Raw genomic sequence first — 15,421 nt, 5'->3', positions numbered from 1 at the left:
GAACAGGATAGAAAGCCCAGAAATAAACCCACGTACTTATGGTCAATTAATCTATGACAAAGGAGGCAAGAATATACAATGGAGAAAAGACAATCTCTTCAAAAAGTGGTGTTGGGAAAGCTGGACAGCTACATGTATATCAACGAAATTAGAACACTCCCTCACACTGTACACAAAAATAAACTCAAAATAGTTTAAACACCTAAATATAAGACACAACACCATAAAACTCCTAGAAGAGAACATAAGCAAAACATTCCCTGACATAAGTCATAGCAATATTTTCTTAGATCAGTCTCCCAATGCAAAAGAAATAAAAGCAAAAATAAACAAATGAGACCTAATCAAACTTACAAGCTTTTGCACAGCAAAGAATACCATCGACAAAACAAAAAGACAACCTACCTAATGGGAGAAAATGTTTGCAAACGATGTGACCGACAAGGGGTTAATATCCAGAATATACAAGCAAGTCATACAACTCAATACTGAAAAAAGAAACCCAATCAAAAAATGGGCAGAAGGTCTAAACAGACGTTTCTCCAAAGAAGACACACAGATGGCTAACGGGCACATGAACAATGTTCAACATATTAATTATTAGAGAAATGCAAATCAAAACCACAATGAGGTATCACTTCACATTGATCAGAATGACCATCATCAAAAAGTCTACAAATAATAAACGCTGGAGAGGGTGTGGGGAAAAGGGAACCCTCTTACATTGTTGGTGGGAATGTAAATTGGTGCAACCACTATGGAGGTTCCTTCAAAAACTAGAGTTACCATATGATCCAGCAGTCCCACTCCTGGGCATATATCCAGAAAAGATTAAAACTCTAACTCAAAAAAATACATGCACCACAATGTTCAGAGCAGCACTATTTACAATAGCCAAGACACAGAAACAACCCAAGTGTCTATCAACAGACAATTGGTTTAAGAAGATATGGTGTATGTATACAATGGACTACGACTAAACCATAAAAAAGAATAAAGTATTGCCATTTGCAGCAACGTGGGGTGACCTAGAGAATACAATACTAAGTGAATTAAGTCAGACAGAGAGAGACAAATATCATATGATATCACTTATATGTGGAACCTTAAAAATAATACACATGAATGTATAGACAAAACAGAAACAGACTAATAGACATAGAAAACAAACTTATGGTTACCAAAGGGGAAAGGGATAAATTAGGATACAAACTACTATACATAAAATACATAGGTAATAAGGATTTACTGTATAGCACAGGGAACTATATTCTATATCTTATAATAATCTAGAATGGAAAATAACCTGAAAAAAAAATACACACACACACACACACACACGTACATACAGCTGAATCACTTTACTGTACACCTGAGGCTAATACAATATTGTAAATCAACTAAAATTCAAAAATAAATTAGTGAGTTCCCTGGTGGCCTAGTGATTAGGATTCTGGGCTTTCACTGCCGTGGCCCAGGTTCAATCCCTGGTCAGGGAACTGAGATCCCACATGCTGTGTGGCTCGGTAAATAAATAAATAATAAATAAATTCTTTCAGAAAATTAAAACATAAATAAAAATTTAAAAAAGAAATATATACATCTGTGCACCAAAAGAATGCTGATAGCAGTACTGTTTGCAATAGCCAAAAACAAAAAAACCACCACCAACAACAACCAAAACACCCAAACAGAGAGAGAGAGAGGAAACAATACAAATGTCCTCCAAGAACAGAATAAAGTGTGGTATGTTTGTACAATGGAATTATATATAGCAATGAAAATATAATGACGGGCAATAACATAACATCAATGACTCTTTCAATATGGAACAAAAGAAGCTAAACACAAAAGAGTACATTCTGTAGACCCCACCTATTTATATATAGTAATTGAAAAACCAGCAAAACTAATCAATCTATAATGTTACAAATCCATATACTAGTTACCTGTGGGGACAAGATGGGTTAGGGATTAACAAGGGGCACAAGGTGAGCTTCTAGGACACTGATAATGTTCTAGTTCTTGATCTGTGAGGTAGTAGGAAGTACCCTAATGATTTGTGCATTTTTCTACGTTTCACTTCTATAAAAAATGAAAAAATACTTTAACAAAAAAATATGAAGCAAATGTTAACACATTAAATTTAGGTGATGGGTGTTTAGATATTCATACCACTATTTCCTATAAGTCTTCCATTTGAAAATTATTAATAAAAAGTCAAAATAAAATAAAATTATATGGGGGGAGGGAAGAGAAAAGGACAACTCTTGGTAACCCACATGTTCTCAAAAGTATGTTTAACTACAGCAAACTAGATAACATTATCTAGCTCACAGATTCATTTTTCCTAAAATAGAAAGGGTTGGAAACAAATTAAACCCACTAATACTATAACCTCTGCCACAAGACATTCTGCAATCATTACTGCTCATGTCATATTATACAAAAGTATATCTTGGATCAAGTCAAAATAAAGGGCAAAGGTTTTCAGAGCCTGCAGCAGCTACCTAAAAAAAAAAAGATGGTCTTTAATCTCATTATTTTAACCTATTAACATGGTATTTACTGTGAAATGCTTGCCCAGAGGGCCTTCTGCTACTTTGTTTTTATTTTGTTAATTTCCAGCTATTAGATTAGTAGGGTTGATAAAGAGTAACTGTTTATGTGTAATTCTAAATATCTGGGATATTAGGAATTAGCAGGTGACAATTTAAAATATAATTATCCTAACTTTAAAACTGTCATTGTGCTTTTAAACACTGTTAGGAGACAACATAGAAAAACTTACCCTTCCAACAAATGGAACTAGATGATGTTCACACATGGAAAACATGTCTATGTCCTTCACAATCACCATCTCATCATGATCTTCATCAAATATAGCATCATTTAGGACATCTGAAATCAGAGGCTTGCTTTAGTAACATTTCCAATTTTACAGTAAGATAAAGAATAGAAAAGCTAACACCCTGTAGGTACGTGTAAATTGACAGTCAACATAAGAATCCTAACTAAAATATTAATGGCATGCAAATTAAAACTAGTTATTTTTCTCCCACCACATTAGCAAAGTCTTTTTCTTTAAATGGTGGGGAAAATCCTTATGATGTGGTATTACATAAAAAATGCAGGATTACCAATGTATTTGTAGCATAGGAGAGGAAGGGAAAAAGAGAGAGGGAAGAAAGGAGATAGATTATGCAAAACAAAAGAGTGGGTATTTCTAGTGATAGGAATGGTCTACTTTCACTTCCTTCCTTACATTTTCCTGTACCTAACACTTTCTCTATAACAAATGTGTAGAAAACTATATCTGAGAAAAAACCAATTCTTACCTCTCTGATTGCTGAAGCTAGATCCAGATACCCATAAACTTGACCTCTGTTATTACCACCCCAAATAATTTTCTATTCTTATAAAATTTTCTAGTTATTGTATGCAAGCATCAGACTCATTCTAAACAGTTGCCTTCCTCCTTCCTTCCTAAGGAAATCAATTCTATAGTTTTTATGTGTGTGCCTGTCCAGGTTGGCTTTGGGTGATGAACAGTGTCTTGTTTAACCTGTGGACTCTGTCATATAGGGCCAGGCTTACAACAGACATTTAGAAACAAAAACTTTATTTTTAAAAACTGCACTCATATCTGAACAGCTTGGCAGACTAGATACATTCAAGTCATCTAGGTATTTGATTTCAAGGATTTGGGGATACCCAATCTACACAGCATGAGACAGAAGGGAAGAGATGAACAGAGCTTTGTAGCCACATACTGCTATTTCCCCTTGGAAAGGCAGGCTGCTGAGTAAGTCACAGGGAAGATGTGCAAATGTCCACCCACACAGCCTGACCTTCAGTGGCTCCGTTGCTACCAGAAGAGAGGCTCACAGATATTGAGTTATCAGTTAACCACAGTTGTCATCCCCCGATTTAGGCTATTCAGAGACATATTTGACTGTGTGATACAGCAGTTATTAGTGTGATAAACAAAAGTGAACATGTGGGGTTTGGACACAGAGATAAACATGACACCCTGGTTAAGAGAGGCTAAAAAAATCCAGGGAGGAAAAGGCTCAGGGCCATTCTTTAAGTAAATACTCCTCCAAAAGCAGTTTTCTCTTCTGAATACTCTGTCCTAACCTTCAGTCCTATTTTTGAAAGAAGTCCAAAAATAGATCCTCAGTGCTCCCCAAAGTATCTTGGAGTTCTCCGTGATTTTAATGTAATGTTACTGCCATGCATAGCTGACTAAATAAAATCTTTAGTCACACAAGGAATCTTCCTGAAAGTAAAAACAAAAAAATTTTTCTTAAAGAACAAAAGAGAATTGTCAAATATAGGAAGTGTTCGTTTGTTTTCTCTGGCAAAAAATGAGAGCATCCCCATTCTAAGCTCTGACAACAACCATATGGCACGTGTTAAATGCTGGCCCTCAAGTTAGGCTTCTGTTAGCATCTGGCTCCACTGCTAACTGCAGAACCTTGGGCAAGGCACTCTGTGCCTCAATCTGCTCAGCTATAAAATGGGCATGAAAAAAGTATCTACTTCAGAGAGGTATCCTGAGGATTAAATGAGATAATCCACTCGTGTTTAGAAATATGCAGGTGGGGTATGCGATAGATAATATTATTACTATTACTATAATTAAGAATAAGAGAGTTGCTAAGCTATGTTCCCATACACATTGATGTACACCAGAATTTAAAAAGCAATAATTTGCTTCTAAGGAACAGACTGCAGAAAAGGAAAAGTAATAAATTTACTATGGAGAAACCTGGCAGATACTACTTTAATCAAATAATTAAGGTTAACTTTACCAGTAATAAGACATACTGATATCACGTAGCTCCTGACATAAGACCATGAGAAGGGCACATCACCTCTGTGGAATTCTTCCCCAAAATCTGTAACTGCAGTCTAATCACCACACAAACTGAGGGACATTCTACAAAATATCTAAAGAAGAACTCTTTTTAAAAAGACATGGAGGGAATTTCCTGGTGGTCCAGTGACTAGGACTCTGCATTCTCACTGCTGTGGGCCTGGGTTCAATCCCTGGCCGGGGAGCTCAGATCCCACAGGCCACGCGGCGTGGCCAAAAAAATAAATAAATAATTTAAAAATAGACATGGAAAGACTAAGGAACTGTCCACGCTAGAGGAGACTAAAGACACATGACAAGTAAAAGCAACAGAAAAACTAAAATCCAAATAAAGCCTGTAGTTTCGTTCATAGTGTTGATGATTGCACCATGGCCATGGGAGATGTTAGCATTAGAGGAAGCTTGGGAAAGGGTATATAGAGAATCTCTCTTACTATTTTTATCATTATTCTGTAAGTCTAAAATTATTTCAGAATAAAAACTTCTAAAAAACACAACAGAGGGACTTCCCTGGTGGCGCAGTGGTTAAGAATCCGCCTGCCATGGGCTTCCCTGGTGGCGCAGTGGTTGAGAGTCCGCCTGCCGATATAGGGGACACGGGTTCGTGCCCTGGTCCGGGAAGATCCCACATGCCGTGGAGCGGCTAGGCCCGTGAGCCATGGCCGCTGAGCCTGCGCGTCCGGAGCCTGTGCTCCGCAATGGGAGAGCCCACAACAGTGAGAGGCCCGCGTACCACACACACACAAAAGAATCCGCCTGTCAATGTGCGGGACACGGGTTCAAGCCCTGGTCCAGGAGGATCCCACGTGCCGCGGAACAACTAAGCCCGTGTGCCACAACTACTGAGCCTGCGCTCTAGAGCCCACGAGCCACAACTACTGAAGCCCGTGCACCTAGAGCCCATGCTCCACAACAAGAGAAGCCACCACAATGAGAAGCCCGCACAGCGCAACAAAGAGTAGCCCCCGCTCGCCGCAACTAGAGAAAGCCTGTGCACAGCAACAAAGACCCAATGCAGCCAATAAATAAATAAATTTTAAAAAATAAATTAATTAAAAAAAAACACACAACAGAACAATGCCCATCAACTGGAATATATAAGCAATGGAGCACTACTCAGCAATAAGATGGGATAAAATAATGATTCATGTACTAAGATGGTTGAACCTCCGAAGAATTATACTAAGTAAAAGAAGTCAAAGACCTGCACACACAAAAAACTATGTGAGATTCTAGGAAAAGCTAATATAGTGATAGAAAGCAGACAGAAAGTTTACCAGAGACCACAGAGGATTGGCTGCAAAAAGATAGGAAGACATTTTTTTTTGGTTGATGGAAACCATCTACATCTTCGTTGTACTGGTGGCTATGAGTTTGTCAAAATTAAAATTGTGCACATAAAGTTGGTAAATTTTATTGAATATAACTTACACCTTAATAGAGCTAACTTAAAAAAAAACTGTAGCATAAGGGACTTCCCTGGCAGTCCAGTGGTTAAGACTCCACACTTCCACTGCCAGGGCCACTGGTTCTATCCCTGGTTGGAGAAGTAAGATCCTGTGTGCCGTGCAGTGTGGCCAAAAAATAAAAAAATTAAAAAAAAAACAAGAAAAGTTTAAAAGTTGTGGTATATTATGAAATCTTTTGTGTAAAAGTCGAAAGGAGATACGAACATATACACACATATATATGCTTATCTTCAAAAGGAAACACTAGAAGAATAAATCAAAAAGCAAATAAAAATGATTACCCATAAAGGACTAAAAGAACAGGCAAAAAGGGATATGATAAAATGAGACATCTTTGAATAAAATTTGTTACATAATTTTGACTTTGAAATCATGTAAATGTTTTACATACTCAAAACTAAACTAAAAAGAAAACAACTAGCGGCCCCATACGTTGTGATGCTTTGTGCGATAATGGAGCACTGATGCTTTGCCTCTATCCTATTTCATTAAAATGGATCCAGACTATAAACTTGACCCAGCCTAATCATTTTTCTTCAGTAATGAAGTCTCCCTGCTATATTTATTTATGTTTTGCTCCAACATTATCTGAAAGCTACTATCTGTGGCTAATAAGAACAAAACACTATCATGGATTGTTTTAATTTCCTGTCTGTTATCAGCAGCAAGGAGGTAACCCTGGAAACAAGGATTTATGGTATTCTATTTCCCACTGTTGGTCATAACCAACAAAAGAAACCAAAGCCACCTCCAAAAGTTGAAGGCCTATCTATAACAACACCACACACAAAAAGTATAAAAGTATACCTTTCTCATGTCATTAATGACTAAGCAATGACAACAAACAGCCCTGCTGGGCAGCCATCCCTCAAGCATTTTGTCCCTTCCTGAAAGTGCATTAAGGCAGGCCCACGAATGACCCAAAGTATTTAAGCACCCTCTGAAGCAGAAGTTCTTACTCCCCCAGTGAGCTTGTTAAAACACAAATCCCTGGACCCCACCCCCAGAGCATCTGATTTAGGAGGTTTGGGTGAGCCTGAGAATTTACGTTTTTAACAAGTTTCCAGAAGATGCTAATGCTCCCGGTCTGGGAACCACACTTTGAGAGCCGCTGTTTTGAGGTATTCCATGTTCTGTGCTGCTACACAGAATCTTTACATCTTGAAAATGCTCCTACTGATACAGCATAGATATTAAGGAACACAGACCTGTTTCTGCTGGGGTAAAAGGAAACTCCTAGGGGAAATTCCACACAAAAGGAAAATTATATCTAAGGAACTTTCTTTTGCATGAGTGTTAACAGTAATTAGCACTATCCTGGATGTTCTGTGATCAGCACTAAAAATTAGAGATCTTTGAGGAAGTCAGATTTGCACAGATGATCCATCTTCCTGGAGGACAGCATTTAGACAATGGAAGAAGACCTGGAACGCTGAACATGCGTCCATCCTAAGGGACAGGAAAGAGAGAATGGGGTCTGCTTACTGGTTTTCGAATTAAGAGAGAACAAGACGCAGAGAGTGAGACCTAACAAGGCATCAGGCCTCTTCGCTCTTGGCTGGAATTAAACCAACTCAAGGGGCTAACAAAGATAAGCCCACCTGATTTAGGGGAGAAAGATCTGAATCACTGGCCCAAACCCTCTAACATTAGAGCTGCCTCAACCAGCATAGAGTACTTACTTCATTGTACTTCCTGGTACCACTTATCTGTGTTGATTTCTCCCAACCTTGGAGGTAAGTGTTGTAGCTGAAGGCTTTGGAGTTTCCACACAATACCCTACACACCATGCACAGAGCCAGAGCTAAACAGAGATCTTCCATTTTATCTAATTAATATCTCAGTCTTTATCCTGTGATTTACTTCCTTAAACTAGAAGACTCCAAAGACACTCATGTGGCCAAGGGAACATAAGAATTCTCATTGCAACATTATTGGTAATAACAAATATTAGGAATTTAAATGTGCATCAGAAGAACAATTATACATCTTACTTAGAAAAGCACTAAAACCATTAACTAAGGTATCTCTTCCCTGTGAGTAGCAGTAACCTTCGACCAAGATGTATGCTTGATTATCCCTTGTCAAAATCACATATGTACTGACCTCCCCGCTTACCGCTTCAGAACAGTTCTCAAAGTTCTCTGAGAGACTGTCCCTCAGGTTATAATCCTCAGGTTGGCTCAAATAAAATTTTCCATTTCTTACTTAGATTGACTATTGATTAATTTTTTTCATTGACAAGAGTATGTCCATTTAAATGAAGTAGAAACAATACTACCTGTTGTTTGTGGACACACACATAAAATGAAAGTAAAAACATAGACATGAGAGTAAGAGATCACATTCAGGATAGTGGTTAACTCTGCACAGGGAGGCTAGCAGGATCAGAAAGAGATAACTATGAGCTTTATCTGTATTTTTTAAAGCAATTATAGCAAAATATTAAGGTTTGCTAAAATTGGATGAATGTTGGCTAAATTAGTTCTTTATACCTTTTCTTGTATATTTGAGATATTTCATTAATAAAAAAAAGATTTTTTAAACTGAGGAGTTCTTACACATGCTGGTGTTTTGTTTTTTTCCTGAAAGAAAAGCAAGCAACTGAGGTTACCCTTGCACAAGACTGGGGCTAGAGAAGGATTCCACAGGAAAGACACAGCCTGCTTCACGCAATGCTGCAAACGCCTTCAGAAACCTCCCTAAATCACACTCTGCAATTAAAACAAAGGCTTCTGCCCTGAGTGTGGCACTGAAACTTTTTGCTTTCTACCTCCTGTTTGAAAAGTTTGTCCTATGAGTACGAGCAACATTAAAACAAATTAAAAGAGAAAAGAAAATCACTATCTCTGCTTTCATTTCCATCATGGTAATACACCTCTTGTTAGTATTCCAACAGGCACAGCTTTTTGCACTTAACAAGACAGAGCTAACATTTGTAAACTGGCCAAAATAAGCATGAACCCGAATATTCCACAGACTGACATAATGATAGAAACTAAGATGACTTTAGACAACCATTCGCACCATCTGCTGAAGTAGGCAGAGCTGCTGCACAGCTCTGATATGCTCCATGAACGTACTTCATAAACTGCAAGTTTGTCAGCAGGAAAGATCCAGTGCATTGCAAAGAAAGTCAAAGTTTGGTTATTTGGGAAATTTTCCTTCCTGCCATCCTTGGCAGAGATAAATTCCCATGTTGCACCTAAGCAACTAAAATATAGCTAAGACAACATGAATGGACCTTGAGGGCATCATGCTAAGTGAAATAAGTCAGACGGAGAAAGACAAACAGTGTACGATCTCACATGTGGAATCTAAAAAAGCCGAACCTGTAGAAACAGAGTATAATGGTTACAAGAAGCTGGGAGGGTGGAGGAAATGGGAAGAGGTTAGTCAAAGAGTACAAACTTCAAGTTAGAAGATGAATAAATTCTAGGGATTTAACACCTAGCTTTTTAATTATAATTAACAATACTGTATTAAATATTTGAAAGTTGCTAAGAGAGTAGATCTTAAAAGGGTGGTAATCATATTGCAACATCTAAGTGTATCAAATCAATACATTGCACATCTTAAATTTATACAATGTTACATATCAATTATATCTTAATAAAGCTGGGGAAAAAATACAGAGCCAAGGCTATGGAAATAAATGTGCTAGCTGCCCTCAAAAGAGTATTGATATGCATGTTTCAGCAAATACAGCAGCAGTATGCTCTTCCCATCCTCTCAGCAGCCGTTTTCATGAACACAACATCTCTCCCTGAGAGACAAGTTTCATATATGAAGTTAATTAAGACCTTTTCCTTGATCACAACAGTAATGTTTGTTACAGTTTATCTATAAGACATTAAAACACTGAAATGAGAAAATGGAAGCACATAAAATCTCTCTACCCACAATTACTTAACTGGCTCTTAGGGAACCACAGGCACAGTAGTTCAAGAAGTATAGTATGGTAAAGTAGAAGGAATGAGCTAAAAGAGTCCAGAGACCCGCGTTCTCTTTCAAGCTCTGTGCCGACTGTGCCCTGGGTGGCAGGGTCCTCACAAGTAAGAGGATGGTTTTGAAAAAGGAATTCAACATGACTCCCAGGTTCCTGGTTTGCACAAGTCTGCGAGTGTTGGAGATCAATGCCAAATTACAACAGGATTACCCTCCCGCTCCACTGGTCAGCTTCTGAGACGTGCACAGCAACGGCTAGTGGCTTTCTGTACTGAGGAAGACAAAAGCACCTGTTTTAAACTATTCAGATTTATTCATGGATAAAACCGAAGGTTCCCAATCATATACACCATTAACTCTCAAAGTTACCTAAGCCAAAGAACTCTCATTCTGGTCACAGTTTAACTACTCTGAAAATCTGTGGTAAAAGTTTCTTATTTGTGGAAAATAAGATCCTTAAAAGGCTGTTTAAAGAAAGAAACACAGTGTATTCAAGGAATCATTAAAAAAAATACACACCTGTCAAATTTAGGGTTTTTTTTTTTTTTTTTTTTTTTGGGGCGGTACGCGGGCCTCTCACCGTTGTGGCCTCTCCCGCTGCGGAGCACAGGCTCCGGATGCGCAGGCTCAGCGGCCATGGCTCACGGGCCCAGCCGCTCTGCGGCATGTGGGATCTTCCCGGACCGGGGCACGAACACGTGTCCCCTACATCGGCAGGCGGACTCTCAACCACTGCGCCACCAGGGAAGCCCAAATTTAGTTTTTTAATTGGATAATTCTGTATACCTTTCACAATCCAGCTGTTTAACTGAAAATGGAATTTACAAAACAGATGGTAACACGGTCTGGTGTGCAGCAGTTCTAGAGAAAGAGCACACCAATCTGATAAACTATCCATTTGCTTCAAAGCCTTTAATAGGCTCATCCCTTATCATCCTACTTTCACTTATGCCGTGAGATTTCACACTGACGGATGTCATGCAACCATTTGTAATGCTATCCGACAAATAAGTACCAGCAGGGTGTGCAAGTCTCTATCATTCATGAAAAATGATGAAGGGACAAGGGAGCATCTTTTAGAACAGTGGCTCCCAAATACAGCCAATCATAGGGAGCCTTGGAAAACACAGCTTCCCAAGCCACCCTGATAAAGTCTGATTCACTGGGTGTCGGGGTGATCCCAGGATTACGTCTTTTAAAAAGCGAAATGATTCCGATAACCAGTCAAGCTGGGAGCGTAGGATTTTAAGGGGTGAAAGAGGATGAAGGTTGAAAATGGACCCACTACTGGCTCTAACTTGCTGTTCAGCAAGGCCAAACAGTGGGCAATATAATTCTTCACCATAAACCCTCACTACAGTCCCCAAGTCACAGGGTGACAACTTGCACGGAACACTGTGAGCTCTGCCCAGGAGGCCTGGAAGAGAGACTGAGGTTGGAGGTGGTGGGGTGAGTGACCAGGAGAGACAAAGGGAAGAAGCTGGAGCCACCTTCAGAGCGGGTGGCAGAGAGGGCCACATGGCCCAGCAAAACATAGAGGAAGGAAGACCTCACACAAGAAAGTTGTACCCATCTCCCAGGAAAAATATCAGCCATTTAAGACACCAATTGGCCCCCACAGCCAATGCACCAGAAACCAGTTTCAAAGGTAACATGATCATGTTTTCATAGAAATCCTGTACTAATTTCCAAGCTGGACGCAAATATATCAGACTGTGACCTCAAGAACCTTAAGATCTGAGGAAATAAGAAGTCTATGTGTAAAAATATTTGGATAATGACTATAGCTAAACTACAAAAGCAACAGTTTACAAAAAGGGAAAATTATGGGCCAGGAGAAGAAATACGGCTAAACTGGATAAAGATTTGAGCCAGGCCTTAAGGATGGATACGAGGAAAGGAAGAGAGGGTTTTCTAGAGGACGTGAAGAAGGGAGGTACTATATGAGATGAAATACAGAGGTGAGAAACAATAAAAGGAGAGGTACACTGCCTGAATGGGTCATGCACTGGGCAGAAACCAAATTCCCTTCTGTTTTAGAGCATTTTTCAAGTTAAAATTTACATTTAGTTCATAACCTCTTTCAAGTCCTGCCACACTCTGCATTGGTCAGAAGTTATTATCCTCATTTGACAGATGAGGAAACTGATGCTCTATCTGGAAACACTAAGTGCCTGCTGAAGAAGAGCCAACTGCTGGTCTGAGGGCTGGATTTTGACGCCTGTCCTCTGACTGCCAGGTGAGAGCCTGATCACCAGCCACCGGAAGTCTGAACCTGGTGAGCCCAGTGGCTGGAAAGCCAAACCAGGAGTTGCTGCAGCCATGAGGTGACAAGGCCTAGAACAGCAAAGGAAATGAAGAGAGCAAATCCGATTCTTTAAAAGAAAAATAAAATATCAATAGTTATGTATACGGAGGCTGAAGGAGAAGAGAGGGTCAAGCTAACCGCCAGCCCAGGAGAGCAGCTAGGAAGAGTGGCCTGATCACAACCATCTGCTAGAGCCCAGAGCTGGTGCACCTCAGTCACAAAATACTGTTTAGCCAACTATTTATTTGGTTTATATGCAGGAAAATTCAGTAATTTAATGCTACTTTGACCTTTACTTTCCAAAATCAAACTGGAACAGTTTCAGGGGAAAAGGAGAATCACATTAAATCTTCAAACTAATAAAAAGACTTTTTTTTAAAAAAAGGAACTTCTCTATGGAAGTTTATCCTAGGAAACCAGTAAAAGATAGCTTTTCAAACCAACTAGAGTCTTACAATCTTCAAGATCCAAATATTGTGTCTCTCCTGATTGTGATATTGCATGAAGAAAACAGCATTCCTAATAAAAAGGTTTTCCCTGAATTTAATCAAGTCTTTAGACCTAACTTCCAGTTTCCAGGAATATGAGGGATAGAGAAACAAATTAAATGAAAACAAGAAGAAAAGAATCACACACATCTCAAAGGTGGAGTATCTTACAGGATAGCTGACAATCTCTGATAAATCGGGGGGAGGAGGGTAGTAGGAACTTTTCTAGATTTAAACCTAACAATCAAATGCAAACGTATGGATACTGAGTGGGTCCTAGTTTGAACAAATCATGAGTGAAAGACATTTGGGACAACTGGCGAAATCTGAATGTAGATCAGGTACTAAATGATAAGAAGGAATTACTAGTTAGTATAGGATAGTATAAACGGTTAAGAAGAAAAACACCTTCAAGGGTGACATTTTACCTCTAAATACACATCTCTGATTTGCTCTCAGTACAAGAACAGACCATACCAATATGACAAAATGTTAATTTTGAATCTAGGTAGTAAGTATACAGCTGTCCCTCATACAATTTTGTCTACTTTTGTGTTTGGAAATTTTACATAATAAAAAGTAAAATAAAATGTCATGATTCTAACAGAATATCAGTTTTATTGGCATTACTGTTTAACCAACGAATCCAACAATTCCTCTTCTAATTGATAAAAAGCTTTATTAATAGACTGAAACCTCAAGTGCTAGTATGACTAGCAACTACTTACTCTTCTTGGAGAAGTGTCTACAATACTCCTGAGGGGAAAGTCTTTAAATAAATGTTTTGTCCAAGCAAAGGGGCTATAGGTTAGAAGATCACCAACCCTAAAGAGCATATCGATGAAGAACCTTTCAAAAAATCTGCGTCACAAGAAAAATAAGAGAGACCTGTTACCGTAGAAACCATCTGTGTGGCTTGAAGGTTTCAAAGGAAAACAGCGCCTCTAGCAACAAAAGAAGCCTAAGGTCCTTGCTAGGACCTCACCTGTCAGCTGCTGGAAGTCAACAGAGTGAGCAAAGAGAGAATGCCAACAAGCGTGCCCGTACTACAGAGACCTTGGCGAGACAATCCAACTCTAGTCTAACTGCTTTTCCCCACAGACCAGATCCACAATAGTCTTGAAAGTGACTTGTGCAGGGTCATAAACTCGTTAGTGCAGATGCTGTGACTAGTCCAGAGTAGTTGTTCTTCCCATTATACCAGGATGAGTCTTTGCTAACACTAAAATGGTTTGAGAAACACCCAACGGACCCTTAGCATCAATATTATATCAGTGAACATTTCTAACATGCTAAATATGTAGCTAAAAGACTTGTCGCCCTCTTATAAACTACTTCACTTGTAAAGGGCCACCCTTGAAAAGGCTCAGTTTATTGTGCTGGAGGGGTATAGAAAGAGTTAGATATTAAAATGAGAGAAAAAAACAGCATGGGCTAAGCTTGGCCTCCACTGAGGCAAGTCCTGAAGGCGCTGGAGGCTGTCAGCTAACTGCACCTTACCCTTATGGCTGAAAGGCAAATTGTTTTTGATGGGCAACCAGAGTGGCACTCCTCCACAGTTGCCTGTGCATTAACAGAAGCACTTATATCTTGAAGGGGTGGTCAGCTAGAGAGGTGTGATCTACAGCAGCTCTACCTTAAAGCGGCCTGGAGTTCTGCAGAGCCCTCGCCGAGTCTGCAGCCTCTCAGTTGAACTCCAGCACCCAGTACCTTCATCACTGCTCATGAACATCTTACTGCGAGTGCATAAACTATACCATCGGTGTAATTGTCTTTTAAGCTATTTTAGTGACAAATTCCTTGTTTGGGACATTTGTCAATGGCCTCTGTTGAACTGGGCTCTGATTCCTAGTTAGAATAAAAACTAATACATGTATGATCATGCCCCACATCAGTAGCCATGAACTTCACTGAAACAGCATCTGGACCAACCAGATCTCAAAACATGTCAACCCAGAACTCAGCAACTGCCAATTTCCTCACCTAAACCTGGATGTCTGTTCACAGAACTCTAGAGAGGCAAAAGGTGTTGACTGGTGGAGGTGGCAGGGGGGAGGATTCTCATGGTTAGCAGCCAAAACCAAAAAAAAACAAAAATAGAGGAACAGTTAGAGGAAGAGAGCAGGCATAAGGGCCAAATATTGCAGAACAAGCCTCATGTAGGACTTCTGCCTCAGTCTCCAGCTCCAGTGTGAGAAGGAGACAGAGTGGATTTTCAAAACAGCCTATGCACTAAGCTATGCACTAAACTAAAATGCTCACTTGCCCTCGTGAGGAGGTGGTGATGGAAGAGAATTTAAAAATGCAGGCAAGAGGCTGGAACACA

At 39.4% G+C, this 15,421-nt stretch overlaps 1 protein-coding gene across 3 annotated transcripts in view; it reads right to left on the bottom strand.

Moving 5' to 3' along the window:
• GCH1 (GTP cyclohydrolase 1) overlaps positions 1-15,421 on the bottom strand; it is a 51,437-nt gene that overhangs the window by 22,346 nt on the left and 13,670 nt on the right. For all 3 annotated transcript variants that reach the window (XM_073800442.1, XM_073800443.1, XM_004324472.4), the window contains exon 2: positions 2,792-2,901. In XM_073800442.1, coding sequence (XP_073656543.1) covers positions 2,792-2,901 — 110 coding nt within the window. The remainder of the gene's footprint in view (positions 1-2,791; positions 2,902-15,421) is intronic.

This window comes from Tursiops truncatus, chromosome 2 (assembly GCF_011762595.2).
Source record: "Tursiops truncatus isolate mTurTru1 chromosome 2, mTurTru1.mat.Y, whole genome shotgun sequence".
Taxonomy (NCBI): domain Eukaryota; kingdom Metazoa; phylum Chordata; class Mammalia; order Artiodactyla; family Delphinidae; genus Tursiops; species Tursiops truncatus.
This window is presented reverse-complemented; position numbering and strand designations above follow the sequence as displayed.